This window comes from Rhinoraja longicauda, chromosome 35 (genome assembly GCF_053455715.1).
Source record: "Rhinoraja longicauda isolate Sanriku21f chromosome 35, sRhiLon1.1, whole genome shotgun sequence".
Lineage (NCBI taxonomy): Eukaryota > Metazoa > Chordata > Chondrichthyes > Rajiformes > Arhynchobatidae > Rhinoraja > Rhinoraja longicauda.
In genome coordinates, this window is record NC_135987.1 from 16,144,712 (window position 1) to 16,158,302 (window position 13,591).

Below are 13,591 nucleotides of genomic sequence, written 5' to 3' on the forward strand. Positions count from 1 at the left end.
TCTGCATTGCTATTTCTTCAATATCAATATCACGCATTCATCCACTCTCTCTGCAGATATATTTAAACTGTGTGTGCAAATTCCCCGCTGAAAGTTTCAGTCCATCTAGAAACACAGCAACATGTATTAAGAGATTATAACCCCCTTATCAAATCCTTTTGAGCAGTTTTTGAGCGGTTCAATGGCAGATTCTTATTGGATTTTTTACTCCCTGGAAAATCCCTGGATTTCCCTGTTCGAATTGCATCTGCTGCCTGCCTGCCCAGTTCTGAGGATGTTCAGGTCCTCCTGATGGGCAGTCCAGGTCAGCTTTAGAATCCATGGAACTCCATTGACATTGTGCTTATCTGCAGGCTAATGATTGTGCAACAGATGCCTGGATCGACATCATTTATAGGAAAACGAAGAAAATCCCAAAGGAGACCCATGTGCACTTCCAACTGAAGATCCACATGCGTTTCAGTTTTGTTAGACAACGGAAGTGGTAACATTCTCCCAGGTCAATGCCAACCACTGATGACCAATTACATGTCCGCTGTGAAACATTTTGCGCTTTCTTTACTTTCAGTGCCAGCATAGAGAGAGTTGCAGCCTTCCCAGAATAACAGGAAAGTGGCTAAGGTATTGAACCCGCATCCAGATTTCTAGCCAATTGCTCTGAAGATTTGAGATGGAATCCCACCATGGTATCTGGAGAATTTAAATTCAAGAAATTAAGATTTTTTTTTTAAAGCTGTTCTCAGTGTTCATAACTGTGAAGTCAACCCATTGTTACAAACATTCATTTGACTCGCTCTTGTGCTTCCAGACTGTTTACAAGTTATAGGAGTAGAGAAAGGCTATTCGGCCCATCAAGTTTACTCTGCCATTCAATCATGGCTGATCTCTTCCTCCTCATCCCATTTTCCTGCCTTCTCCCCATAACCCTTGACACCCGTTCTGATCAAGAATCCGTCTATCTCTGCCTTAACTATCTCTGACTTGCCTCGGTGTGACTCCAGACCCATGAATGTCGTTGACTCTAAACTGTCTCCTGAATGTAGGGGCAGGTAGGGAATGACAATAAAAGCCAGCATTGCCAGCCACATCCACATATCAGGAATGAATCATAAACAGATGATAGCTAAAGGAGTTCTTTATCCATTCACCATGGAAAACATTTAGGTTTATTATTATTTTATTGTCGCGTACCAAGGTACAATGAAAAACTTTTTTGCATGCTACGCAATAAAATTAGATACATAAAGACAATCAAGCTGAACTCAAGTACAACAGACAGGGCGCAACGGGAGAGCTACTGCCTTACAGTGCCAGGGACCCAGGTTCGGTCCTGATCCTGTGTGCTCTGTCACGACTCTGTATCTTCTGCCGGATGGGAGCAGGGAAAGGAAGGAATAACTAGGGTGTGACAAGTCTTTGATTGTGTTGGTTGCTTTTCCAAGACAGTGCAAATGGTAGATAGAGCACTGGCCTACATCCATAACTCTTAGGTATACCTTGCAGTCTTGGGCAGAGCTGTTCCCACACCAAGCTGCGATGCAATCTGACAGTATGCTTTCTATGGTGCATCTGTAGAAGTTTGTAAGAGTCATTGGAGAAGTGCTGAATTTCCAAAGTCTCCTGAGGAACTAGAGGCATTGTGTGCCTTCTTGGCTGTCATTCCAATGTAGGTTGGTCCATGACTGATTGCAAGTAGCAAATGTGGAATAATCTCATTTAAATTAAATTACATTCCTTTGCATGACCCTTTGCTCAATCTTTATGAATCTACTTCCGCCCAGTTGTTCTGGCTCTATTCATTAGAAGAGATTTTCATTATTTCTCTAACAATAGATGTCAGCTCATTTATCAGTAGTTTCCTGGGTCACTTATATAAGTGTAATGTCTGCCATTCTTCAGTTTCCCTGGCATTTCTCCAGTAATAGAGCATCTTCAATGCCATCTAGTAATTCCAGTTAAAGTGATTCATTGTCTGGCCTTTCTTTTCATATGTTCTTCCTCGCACGAGCCTCAGTCTATATGTACTCAGTCTACATGTACCTTTTCTCCTGATATTGTCTCTTCTAAACAATTTATATTCTTCTGGATATCTGTCCCATTAACTGAAATTATTTCACTGAGACACCAACGATGCCCGATCTATAAACCCAGCAACACCCCCCAGATCATGCATCTGACTTTTCAGATATTTTACATTGATTCATCATTCCACTGCCTTTTACCTCTCATGTGGGATTCATTAACATTTTGACGCTGTTTATCTCGCGCTATTAGAATTTGAATTGAAAACTTTGAATTGTGTTCTCTCGGACTTTGCTCCAATGTGTTCACTTGCAGCTGCTGTGAACTCCCAGGAAAGATTTAACTGCTGCTCCATCATTCTACCTGTTGCACCTGCCAATCCCTCTGCTCCCTACTTTGTCTGACTGGTACCCATTTAGTCCACAAATGCTCTTTGTACACTAAATCTTAATTTGTAGAAAAAAAATTATAGTCTACAATGCAAGGATGAAAGGAAAGTAGGAGCGTGAGAAGTTGGGCTATTCAACCTAATGATGTTCTCCAATGAAGGCTAGGTAGCAAATTCAATCCTCGTCTTTTATGTAAAGGCAATGAAGATGCTCCTGATTTTGTGTAATACTGTGTTCTAACTGAGGTAAATGGAGAGAACAATCAGCATGAATATATCCAGGTGCCCTTTTCACATATTCTCTATTTGTATTGATCCTTACCTCAATAAGTAGGGTCTGGAATCTTATGCAGCGCTTGTGTTGCATTACCACTTAATGCCCTACTCTAAACTGCAAAATGACAGAAATTGCAGATCATTGGAGGTGCGCTTGTTCTCCACTGTGCCCACTCCCAGGGCTTGCTGTCAACCCACCTGGTTTCAGACTCACTATTTCTGCAGCAAATCCCAAGAACCAATGACAGCCATGGATTGGAGCAAGTTTCTGCAAAGGACCAAGCGATAATATATACAGAAGAAAGATGATAAGAAACTCTACAATCATGATATAGAGTCATGATGTATGCAGCTTAAGCTTTTTTTCATCCCATGTGAAAACTACGGCAAATTACCATAATTAATTAAACAAAATATCTTCCACAATTATGTCTTTCTTTTCCATAAATCATTTTGAAGCTTATTAGGGAAGGATTTCATGATTGCATAAATTCAAGATCCATTTTGGGGACACGAAAGACTGCAGATGCTGGCATCCTGACCAAGACGCAACATGCTGGAGGAACTCTGCAGGTCAGTCAGCATCTGTGGAAGGAGATGGACAGATGACGTTTTGGGTTGGGCCCGTTTTTTTGAGGATGCAGATCTGAAACTTTGTCTGGCCGTTTCCCTTTACAGATGCTGCCTGGCCTGCTGAGTTCCTCCAGTAATTTGTTTTCCAAGATCTATTTTGCCATCGGCAACCCTTGTTTCTAAGCTTATTTTTCTTTTGCAGCACACGGTGGTGACCGCTCTCTTTGTGTATGACATTGACAGCACCACTAAGTACACAACGACACTGATCGGGAATGACACGTGGATCACGGAGAACTTCCGTGTGAAGCCCATTGCTTTGGAGATACCAGCCAGCGCACAAAGACCCGCTCGAGGGACGGTAAACAAATACGGTAAACCTAAACCAGACACCTTACATTTGGCAAAGAGAGGCTGGGGCAAATAGATGTCAGAATCTAAAATAGAAGGTAGAGTTAAGAAATGTCACAGAGTGCCATTGGGGGTCAGGTTGGATCATTGGACAGGTTTGTAGCTGGGAGAGAATATAGCTCACTATCTTTGCCTTCTGTGCATGGACTTTGAAATGCAAAAGGAATGAAATCTTATGTTAGCAATGGGATCATGCTCAATTTGATCATTGACCCTTTGATTTTTATTTGCTTTGCTTATTCTACAGCAGGGTCTTTTAGCCAAAACAGTAAATGCTACAGTTTCCTCAATAGAACCTAACGGTCAATGGCCAGATTTGTGGCTGATATAATATTCTATTCATTCCTTTAATGAATGGTAAGGTGAGGATGCTGATTTATTATTGGAAGAGGAGCATGTGTAGGTCTGTCTACACCAGCTTCAATGCCATGGCATGTCCAGGTTGCCTGATACACGATTTCCATTACTTTCTGCTGTACACCAGACCCACTTCCTGACACATGTTTCTCCAGCAATTCAGCCTGCAAGGTTCACCCCAAATAGACTGTCAGGTCATTGCCTGCATGTGTGAATTCAATGTGGAGAGGATTCTCACGTATTTACTGTCAGACTTCTGATGAGAGATATCCTGAGGAATTTCACTGACATTTATTCTGTGAGCCACTTGTGAATATACAAGGAATACCTGTTTGAAAACTTGAGACAGATGTGTGATACGGGTCAACAGATCAATACTGCAATGACAGAATGAAAGGCTAACAGTTAAATCAGTGCTTGTCCAAACCATTTGACAATAGATAGGTCAAAATTCAATGAAATTGATTGAAATCGGTTCAAAACAAAAGAGATGGAACAAAAGAGATGGATCATACCATCTAAAGATTTATGGCACAGAAGTTACTCATCAACTCTTTCTGTCCATGCCAGCTGACATAATATGTACAGCCAAATCCCATTATCCAGTTGTCGGTGTGTAACCTTGTAGATGACTGCACTTCAGGTGGTCATCCAAGTACTGAATGTGCTGAATTTCTGTACCTCCCGCCCTATTGTAGACTTTCGTCAATCACAAAGAAACTGCTCACATTGGCATATCAAATTCAGCTTTTTCCATCAAGTTTACATACAAGGGTTAATCTTGCCAATTCTCCAAATTGGGACTGTCGTGTGAATTAATTCTATTGCAACTACCCTTCAGTAGAAGAATTGATCTGACAAGTATTAAAGGAAAGTAGATGAGTAACTGCACAGATGGGTTGATTTAAAAGAGGCAGCTTGTATGGAGTATAAGTACCCGTCTTGGCTGTGTGGGTCGAGTGGCCTGTTTCTGTGCAGTGGACCCAATGTAATTTGCTGTATCTTCTGTTTTATCCAGAGTTGATACTGAAGAGAAGCTTGTCGGTCTCGGAGAACCGATCCTTCAGTCTGGATGTACTGGTCCAGGATACTGAGTATAATGGTCCCAACAGTTCGGTGTTGCTTCACTTCAATGTTCTCGTCCGGCCGATTGTCATCGAGTTCACCGAGAAAACATTCTACTTCTCAGTGAATAGGAACGCAGGACGTTCTGCTAAGGTGATGGGTGATTTTCTTTAAATGTCCAGAGTTTCAACAGGATGAAAGGCAAAACCAGCACCACTGGAGGAAATCTAATAGCAATTAGTATCTATATGTAATTTAATATTGGCTGTTAGTACATTAGTCTGGGACTTAAGCTCTGGCTCTGCTTCAGAACGAGCAATTCGTTGAATGAGGGATATACTTATCAATGAATTTACAAGGGATTCCCATAAACTAACATTTCCTTCAACTATCTATCAAACCGGTTCTAAAATATTAGTGTAATCGAATATTAGTGTCATTATCTCTAGCAGAACGTTCCATAACCTCAGAATCATTTTTATTGCAAATCTTTTAATCTTGTCATAGATTCATACAGCACAAAAACAGGTCCTTCAGCCCAACTTGTCCATGCTGGCCAAGGTGCCCCATCTAAGCTAGTTTCATTTGCCTGCATTTGGCCCATATTCCACCAAACCTTTCGTATCCATGTACCTGTCTACATTTATTTTCAATGTTGTTATTCCACCTGCCTTAACTACCTCCTCTGGCAGCTCATTCCATACACCCACCACCCTCTGAATGAAAAAGTTGCCCCTCGGGTTCCTATTAAATCTTTCTCCTCTCACCTTGTGTTTACCTTCCACTTGTTCTAATTAATTACTGGAAGGAATGTTCTTTTAACCTATTCCACTCATCTTTAAAAAAAACACAACTTGCATTTTATAATTTTTCACAGAATTTCAGGACATCCAGATAATAGTACTTCAAGTGTAGTCACTGTTGTAGAAAAGGAAACGTGGTGTTTAATTTGAAACATGGTGTCTAATGCCAAGGTTGCACTTGTTAGTTGAGGTATTAGCTGTGGTGTATTCAACTCTCCATTGTGGTTACAGATTGGAAGAATTTGCATCGCAAATTGTCAGAACTTTCAAACTTTGAGTATGACGTACACACTGGTGCCAGTGGTGCACAGTGAAGAGAATATCACGCAACAAGACAAAGGTTGTTCATCTACTGTGGGCATTCTGAAGCAAGCCGAAGACATATTTAGCATCCTCTACATTAATGATGTGAAGATGCTGAGAAACAGCATGTGCGACCAACTTCACTACATCGTTATCGCTAATGAATCACTGAGCAAGGAAGAGGCAAAGACCGACATCATTGTCACAATCGAGGGTTCATGTGCGTATCAGTGCTTTTTATTTTGAACTGCTTGGCTTTTCCCCCTTTTTAAGTCCCTTTCTTGAGTTAGTTAGTTTATTATCATTGTCACGTGCACTGAGGTACAATGAAAAGCTTTTGTTTGCGTGCTTACCAGTCAAAGAAAAGACTACACATGAATACAATCAAGCCGTCCACAGTGCACAGATAAAGGATAAAGGTACAATATTTAGTGCGGGATATTATTGGTGCAGCTGAAAGAGAAAGGTTATGCTGAAAGAGCAGGAATATAAAGTTGAAACGTGACATTTTTGAATGGCAGAGCAGGTACTAGGGCCATTCTGACCAAGGCTTCATTTGTGTAATCTCCCCACAGTAATCAAAATCATTGTCTCTCAAGAAGAAAGCTGCAGCAGCCATTGCCATTGACAAGTACTTCTATTGACACGAGCAATAATACTCTATTAAACAGTGTATATACAGCATTCAGTATTTTCAACTTGCAATAACAAAAATAACCATATAGCTATTAAAAATATCTTTATATTTGCAAATCCTATGGGAAAAATAATGTTGTTATTGTGAGTTTGAACCTCTTGAGCCCCAAACACCCTTTTTTTTTTACCATTGATGCAATTGTCTTTATAACATTATTATCCATAGCTCAAGGATTTTAGGAACACAACTATTGTCGAATAGCAGAATTACCCATAAATGTGATGTTTTGTTTAGCACACAAACGGAGATTTGAATCAAGGCTGAAACGATTAGAATTAACACGTGTTTCTTCTCCTTAGACAAGGAAAGAAATAATAATTGCCCCAAAATCTGTGCAACAAACAAGCAGCGCTCAGAGTGCGAGGAATGTGGTGGACTTGGAACATTACATGGGAGATGTCAGTGGCGACAGGGCTATGAAAAAGGTAAAAATAAAATCAGTCATAATTCCATGCATTATGCTTTCTTATGTCATGCTCATATATAATACTGGCTTCCGAATGTGTGAACTGGATACATGGCAGTATTAGGATTGAAATTTATTTAATGGTTTCACAGTTCAGCAATGATTGGGCAGATAGTGTAGTAAAGAACCACAGATGCTGGTTTAAATCGAAGATAGACACAAAATGCTGAAGTAACTCAGCAGGACAGGCAGCATCTCAGGAGAGAAGGAATGGGTGACGTTTCGGGTTGAGACCCTTCTTCAGAGTCTGAAAAAGGGTCTTGACCCGAAACGTCACCCATTCCTTCTCTCCAGACATGCTGCCAGTCTCACTGTGTTACTCCCACATTTTGTGTCTAAGCTCCAAAAAGACATGTACCTCAAACTTCTACATTTTCCTAACTTCAGAAGTGGAAAAAGCTTTGATCCAATCTTTATGTGGCAATAATAAACCTAAACCTTTTGTTTCTACAGGAATATCCAAAAACTACTCTACCTGCTCGTCAGATCTCTCCAGCTGCCCTGATGGATATTGCGATGTGGTGGAACAGAAGAAGGGCACGTGTCCGCAGGACTGTGTCGGTGTGTAACCCAAACCTATACCCTGCATTCCAGCAGATCACCAGAAAGAGCAGATAGTATCGAGATATTGTGTGTGTGTGTAAATAAAGCTGGCTGCTTTTCAGTTATGTCCAGACTTTGGATCCCTTTGATCAAACCCGGGTCTCTGGTGCTGTAACTCTACCGTTGCGCCACTGTGCCGACCAAAGTGTTGGCTCTAAACCCATGCTCAGTGCAAGGCACCATTGCTCTCCCTTTTTGTTTTGGCAGATCTTCATGCTTCATAGAAACATAGAAAATAGGTGCAGGAGTAGGCCATTCGGCCCTTCGAGCCTGCACCGCCATTCAATATGATCATGGCTGATCATCCAACTCAGTATCCCGTACCTGCCTTCTCTCCATACCCCCTGATCCCTTTAGCCACAAGGGCCACATCTAACTCCCTCTTAAATATAGCCAATGAACTGGCCTCAACTACCTTCTGTGGCAGAGAATTCCATAGATTCACCACTCTCTGCGTGAAAAAAAACTTTCTCATCTCGGTCCTAAAAGACTTCCCCCTTATCCTTAAACTGTGACCCCTTGTTCTGGACTTCCCCAACATCGGGAACAATCTTCCTGCATCTAGCCTGTCCAACCCCTTAAGAATTTTGTACGTTTCTATAAGATTCCCCCTCAATCTTCTAAATTCCAGCGAGTACAAGCCGAGTCTATCCAGTCTTTATTCATATGAAAGTCCTGCCATCCCAGGAATCACAGTTTGCAGTTCCTGATGCTCCCTTGGGAATTTAAAAATGAAGATGATACCTTCAAAACTTTAAATTCTTTGATTCTAGGCACCCTGTAACTGTTGAATTTTAGTTATTTCGCTATTTGGGGACAATCACTTTTACCTGCTGTCCTCTTTGACTCCACACCAAGTATGTATGGAGGGAGAGAGAGAGGGACCAAGCTTCACAACACTCTCCTGTTCCTTCCCCGAGCCATGTTTTCCTCTCTGGGTTCCAGACCAGAATGGAAACCTGACAAGATGGAGAGATTAAGACTGAGGTCAACTTACTTTAGCATGTGAAACAAGATAGATTAGTGAATGAGTAGAATGAGTTATTTCTCATGACAATAATATCTTTCCTCCATTACCTTGCCTTGTGTGTTCTTTTTAATGATTCATTTAGAATGGGACAAAGTCGTTGGTGGATTTGAACCTGGAGAGCTGGGAGGAATCAAAGGTGGCTTTGGAACTTGTGTCTGCTACTCAGACAGCAAATGCATCTGCCAAAAGGATGAGTTTGTTGGTATGTTTATTGCTGATTTAAAAAAAATAATTGGCCATTAAGGGGTAAATTTTTCCAAATTACTGGGCATATTATGCCTTGATCTTCTAGTGTGTAGTGAGGTTCGTGCAACTGAATCAATGGGTGCTGGGGCTTTAGTTCATGAATATATCAAATGAAAGATGACAAAAGACTGCGTCTCATTCCAACCCACTACATGGTACAGCTTGGTACACCAAACTTTAGAAACATAGAAACATAGAAAATAGGTGCAGGGGTAGGCCATTCGGCCCTTCGAGCCTGCACCGCCATTCAATATGATCATGGCTGATCATCCAGCTCGTAACCTGTACCTGCCTTCTCTCCATACCCCCTGATCCCTTTAGCCACAAGGGCCACATCTAACTCCCTCTTAAATATAGCCAATGAACTGGCCTCAACTACCTTCTGTGGCAGAGAATTCCACAGACTCACCACTCTCTGTGTGAAGAAATATTTTCTCATCTCGGTCCTAAAAGACTTCCCCCTTATCCTTAAGCTGTGACCCCTGGTTCTGGACTTCCCCAACATCGGGAACAATCTTCCCGCATCTAGCCTCTCCAACCCCTTAAGAATTTTATATGTTTCAATAAGATCCCCCCTCTGTCTTCTAAATTTCAGCGAGTATAAGCCTAGTCTATCCAGTCTTTCTTCATATGAAAGCCCTGCCATCCCAGGGATCAATCTGGTGAACCTTCTCTGTACTCCCTCTAAGGCTAGAATGTCTTTCCTCAGATTAGGAGACCAAAACTGTACACAATACTCCAGGTGCGGTCTCACCAAGGCCCTGTACAACTGCAGCAGAACCTCCCTGCTCCTATACTCAAATCCTCTTTACAATCGACAATACTGATCACTCATAGAGGAGTCAATGAAATGCTGAGGTGAAATGCCTCCTGTTTAACCTCTGGTCTAAAGGGTGACCCCTCCACAAGCCAATGCTCCCTCAGTACTGCACTGTGGTGTTAGCATCAGCTCACCTCAAGAAATCCAAAAGCATATCTAAGTATTTTCTGTACCTATTTCCTCATGACATAGGAGGCCATTCAGCCCACCAAATCTATGCCAGTATTCAGAGCAAATCTATTACTAATAATTCCCCAAAGCATATTCTTCCCCCATTCCCATCAACTACCCTCAGATTCTAACACTTGCCAACACTCTAGGAGCAATGTACAAAAGACATTTAATATATAAATAACCATGCTTTTGGGACATGGAAGGAAACTAAAGCATCCATGGAAAACCCACACAACCATAGGGAGAACATATGATCACCACATAGACAGCACCAGAGGTGGGGACTGTATCTCGGTCACTGGAGGTGTGAGGCAGCTGCTGTTTGTTGGAAACCCAAGGAGAAAGATGGGCATTGTAATACCCTCCTAAGTTAAATTAGTGATAAGATTGTAAGAAAGAAACATCTCAAAGTTGGTATTGATCTGTAGAACGTTGCATTTATGTTAATCATGCTGGTGGAACCATCATGGTGTTTTCTGTTCCATTTCATTCACAGAGATGGTTTGCGATGATCTGTGTAAAACCATTATTGCAGCTGCAGTGTTGTTGTCCTTCATCCTGTCTGTGCTGCTCTCCTCGTATTTCATTCATCGATACCATAAAACCACTCCCAAGCCCCCCATCGCCTCGGCAGAAATGACCTTCAGGAGGCCAGCTCAGGCTTATCCGATCAGCTACTCCTCCAATAATATCCGAAGACCTTCTATAGATTCCATGGAAAATCAAATGTCTGTGGATTCCTTCAAGATACCAGTGAGTGCCATTTTATTGCATTTTCTACCGAGCCCTTTAAAGATTAGTCTTATGAAAGAACAGCTATAAAAAATGTTGGTCACCTGACAGTTTTGGTCACACAGGTGTAGGAAGGATGTCATTAACCTGGAACGAGTGCAGAGAAAATTGATGAGAATGTTGTCGGGATCTGAATGCCTGAGCGATGGGGAGAGATTGGGCAAGCTGGGACTTTAATCCATGGAGTGCAGGAGGCTGAGGGGTGATCTTAAAGAGGTGTATAAAAATTATGAGGGGAATAGCACTCCTAATCTGACCCTCTGTCTTTCATACTTACAATAAAGCCCAACATCCCAACTTCTGACCTTGCACTTCAAAACTCAACAATTAATTTGGTAATTTCAGGTGACCAGCCTTCAATGCTTGTGTCAGAACCAGACAGTTCTGATGAAAGGGGGCTTGCCTAAGACATTAATTGTGTTTTTTCCCCTCCATAGATGTTGACTGACACCAGGAATATGTTCAGCTTTCACGGTTTTATTTCAGATCTCCAGCCACTGCAATGTTCTGTATTTCAGAGTACCAGCCTTTTCTCTCCTTCTCTCCTCCATCTAAATTTTCTTGCTTCTATTGACATTTATTTGAGTCTGAAGAAGGATCTCGACCCGAAACGTCACCCATTCCTTCTATCCAGAGATGCTGCCAGTCCCGCTGAGTTACTCCAGCATTTTGTATCTATTTTCGGTGTAAACCAGCATCTGCAGTTCTTTCCTGCATACTTAAAACCAGTTGTGATTAACTCACTGACATCACAATCATTTGTGTCATTCTGTTCTCTCTCAATCTCCAGTTTATAATAAGCATTCCTTTTGTTTCCTCTACCCTTCCACCTTCACTGCAACTTAAACACACACTTTTGTCCTAATTTATCCTCATTATTAACCTAGGAATGGTTCTCTTACTTCAGACTTATCACAGACTTACAGCAATTGCAGTGTCCTATATCTCAAAGTTTCAGAATTGCTTATCTTTCAGGTCCGACCTCAGTCACCTCCTTTACTTCCACCCCTCAAAACAAATCAGCTGATTTGCTGAAGATTTCACCACCGTCTCAGCCAAAGCCATCAGCATTTGTTATTCAGTCCCTTTTGGTCCCCATCCCATCACAGACATTCCCTTTGTTCTCTCCACCTCTCTGTAACTTAAAACAACTTTTAATAGTCGTGATAAAAGGTCCTCAATCTGGATGTTAACTCCAATTCTCTCTCTGTAGCTCTAGACTGACCTGTTGAGAATTTCCAACCCTTTCTGGGTTTTTTTCCTCAAGACTTCCAGCATCTGCCTTTCTTTGCTCTTCAATATGGGATAGGAGTGGGACTAGGTCAGTTGGTGCTTCAGTTCTGCTGACTTTCTACCTCAAAAACACTACTTCGCTCCATTATCCCCTGATTCCTAAATCCAAAAACCTATTCATCTTAGGCTTGAAAATACTCAACCTGCTTGATCTAGAGAGTTCTACTGATTCACAAACATTGGATTGAAGGAATGCCTCTTCCATTCCAAATAGCCCAACCATGCTTTAAACAAGACTGCAGGATAGGTTTATGCAAGGTGCCCCTGTACGTACCCCCAATCAAATTGAAGTAAAGCGCAAAGATCACATGTCTGCTTCAACTCCACCCTGTCTGACTGGGCACATTAGGTTAGAGGTGGACTGGTAGTATCTGTGCATGCTAATTAACAATAGATTTTCTTTGTCTGTCTACTTGGGCAGAGAGACAGCAGAGGAGCTTTGAATCACTGACTGCGACTTCCTGATTTCTGCATTTAACACACACGCTGAAATCCTATAGCTGCTGTCAGATTCATGGAGGTCACCGACAGTGATCGTTAACAATCTTGTTGTTAATAGAGCAGTAAAATCTGGTCTATAATTGCCAAATATGAGAAGGGCATCATCTCCACACAGGACATAATTTCCATTTACTCATTTCAATATCAGATACAATTTCCACATCGGCACGTGAAAAGTGATAGCAGGAGATTTGATTTTAGATTAAATTGTTCACGCATATTATCGGTGAGGTGATATTTCAGTTTATGGATTGCTTGAAATTAATGCTCATGCTAGTGGACTTGGATCCTATGTTTCAGCTATTTTAAGTGGGTGTGTATTGCTTTCTATGACAGGAGGATCCCAAGTGGGAGTTTGCAAGGAAGAACCTGGTCCTGGGTAAAACCCTTGGTGAAGGAGAATTTGGGAAAGTGGTGAAGGCTACGGCATTCAAGCTCAAGGGCAAAGCAGGCTACACCACCGTGGCTGTCAAGATGTTAAAAGGTTAGGCTGAATGTCATCTAAGTGTTAATGTGATGTGCAGATAAAGTAATCTCTGCAGCTCACACTGAATGGCTTTTACTCCCTAGTGCAACACAGTCTCACAGTTATTTATATTTATCAGCAGAAATACAACTACCCTGTTTGCAGACTTATGATTTCATTCTCAACTGGAACCTCATCTGGAGACCAACAGAATAACTGAAAGGCTTGAATGTTCATCGCCCTTAAGATTGCCAAAGTGCTTTGCACCCAGTTTTGTACTGGTTATGTTAGAACAGCAGGAACGA

At 41.6% G+C, this 13,591-nt stretch overlaps 1 protein-coding gene across 1 annotated transcript in view; it reads left to right on the top strand.

Annotated features, from left to right (window-relative positions):
* Positions 1-13,591, top strand: part of ret (ret proto-oncogene receptor tyrosine kinase) — an 84,422-nt gene that overhangs the window by 55,550 nt on the left and 15,281 nt on the right. Inside the window, exons 5-12 of the mRNA XM_078428614.1 lie at positions 3,462-3,633; positions 5,046-5,245; positions 6,127-6,418; positions 7,195-7,320; positions 7,815-7,922; positions 9,077-9,196; positions 10,731-10,987; positions 13,157-13,304. Coding sequence (XP_078284740.1) covers positions 3,462-3,633; positions 5,046-5,245; positions 6,127-6,418; positions 7,195-7,320; positions 7,815-7,922; positions 9,077-9,196; positions 10,731-10,987; positions 13,157-13,304 — 1,423 coding nt within the window. The remainder of the gene's footprint in view (positions 1-3,461; positions 3,634-5,045; positions 5,246-6,126; positions 6,419-7,194; positions 7,321-7,814; positions 7,923-9,076; positions 9,197-10,730; positions 10,988-13,156; positions 13,305-13,591) is intronic.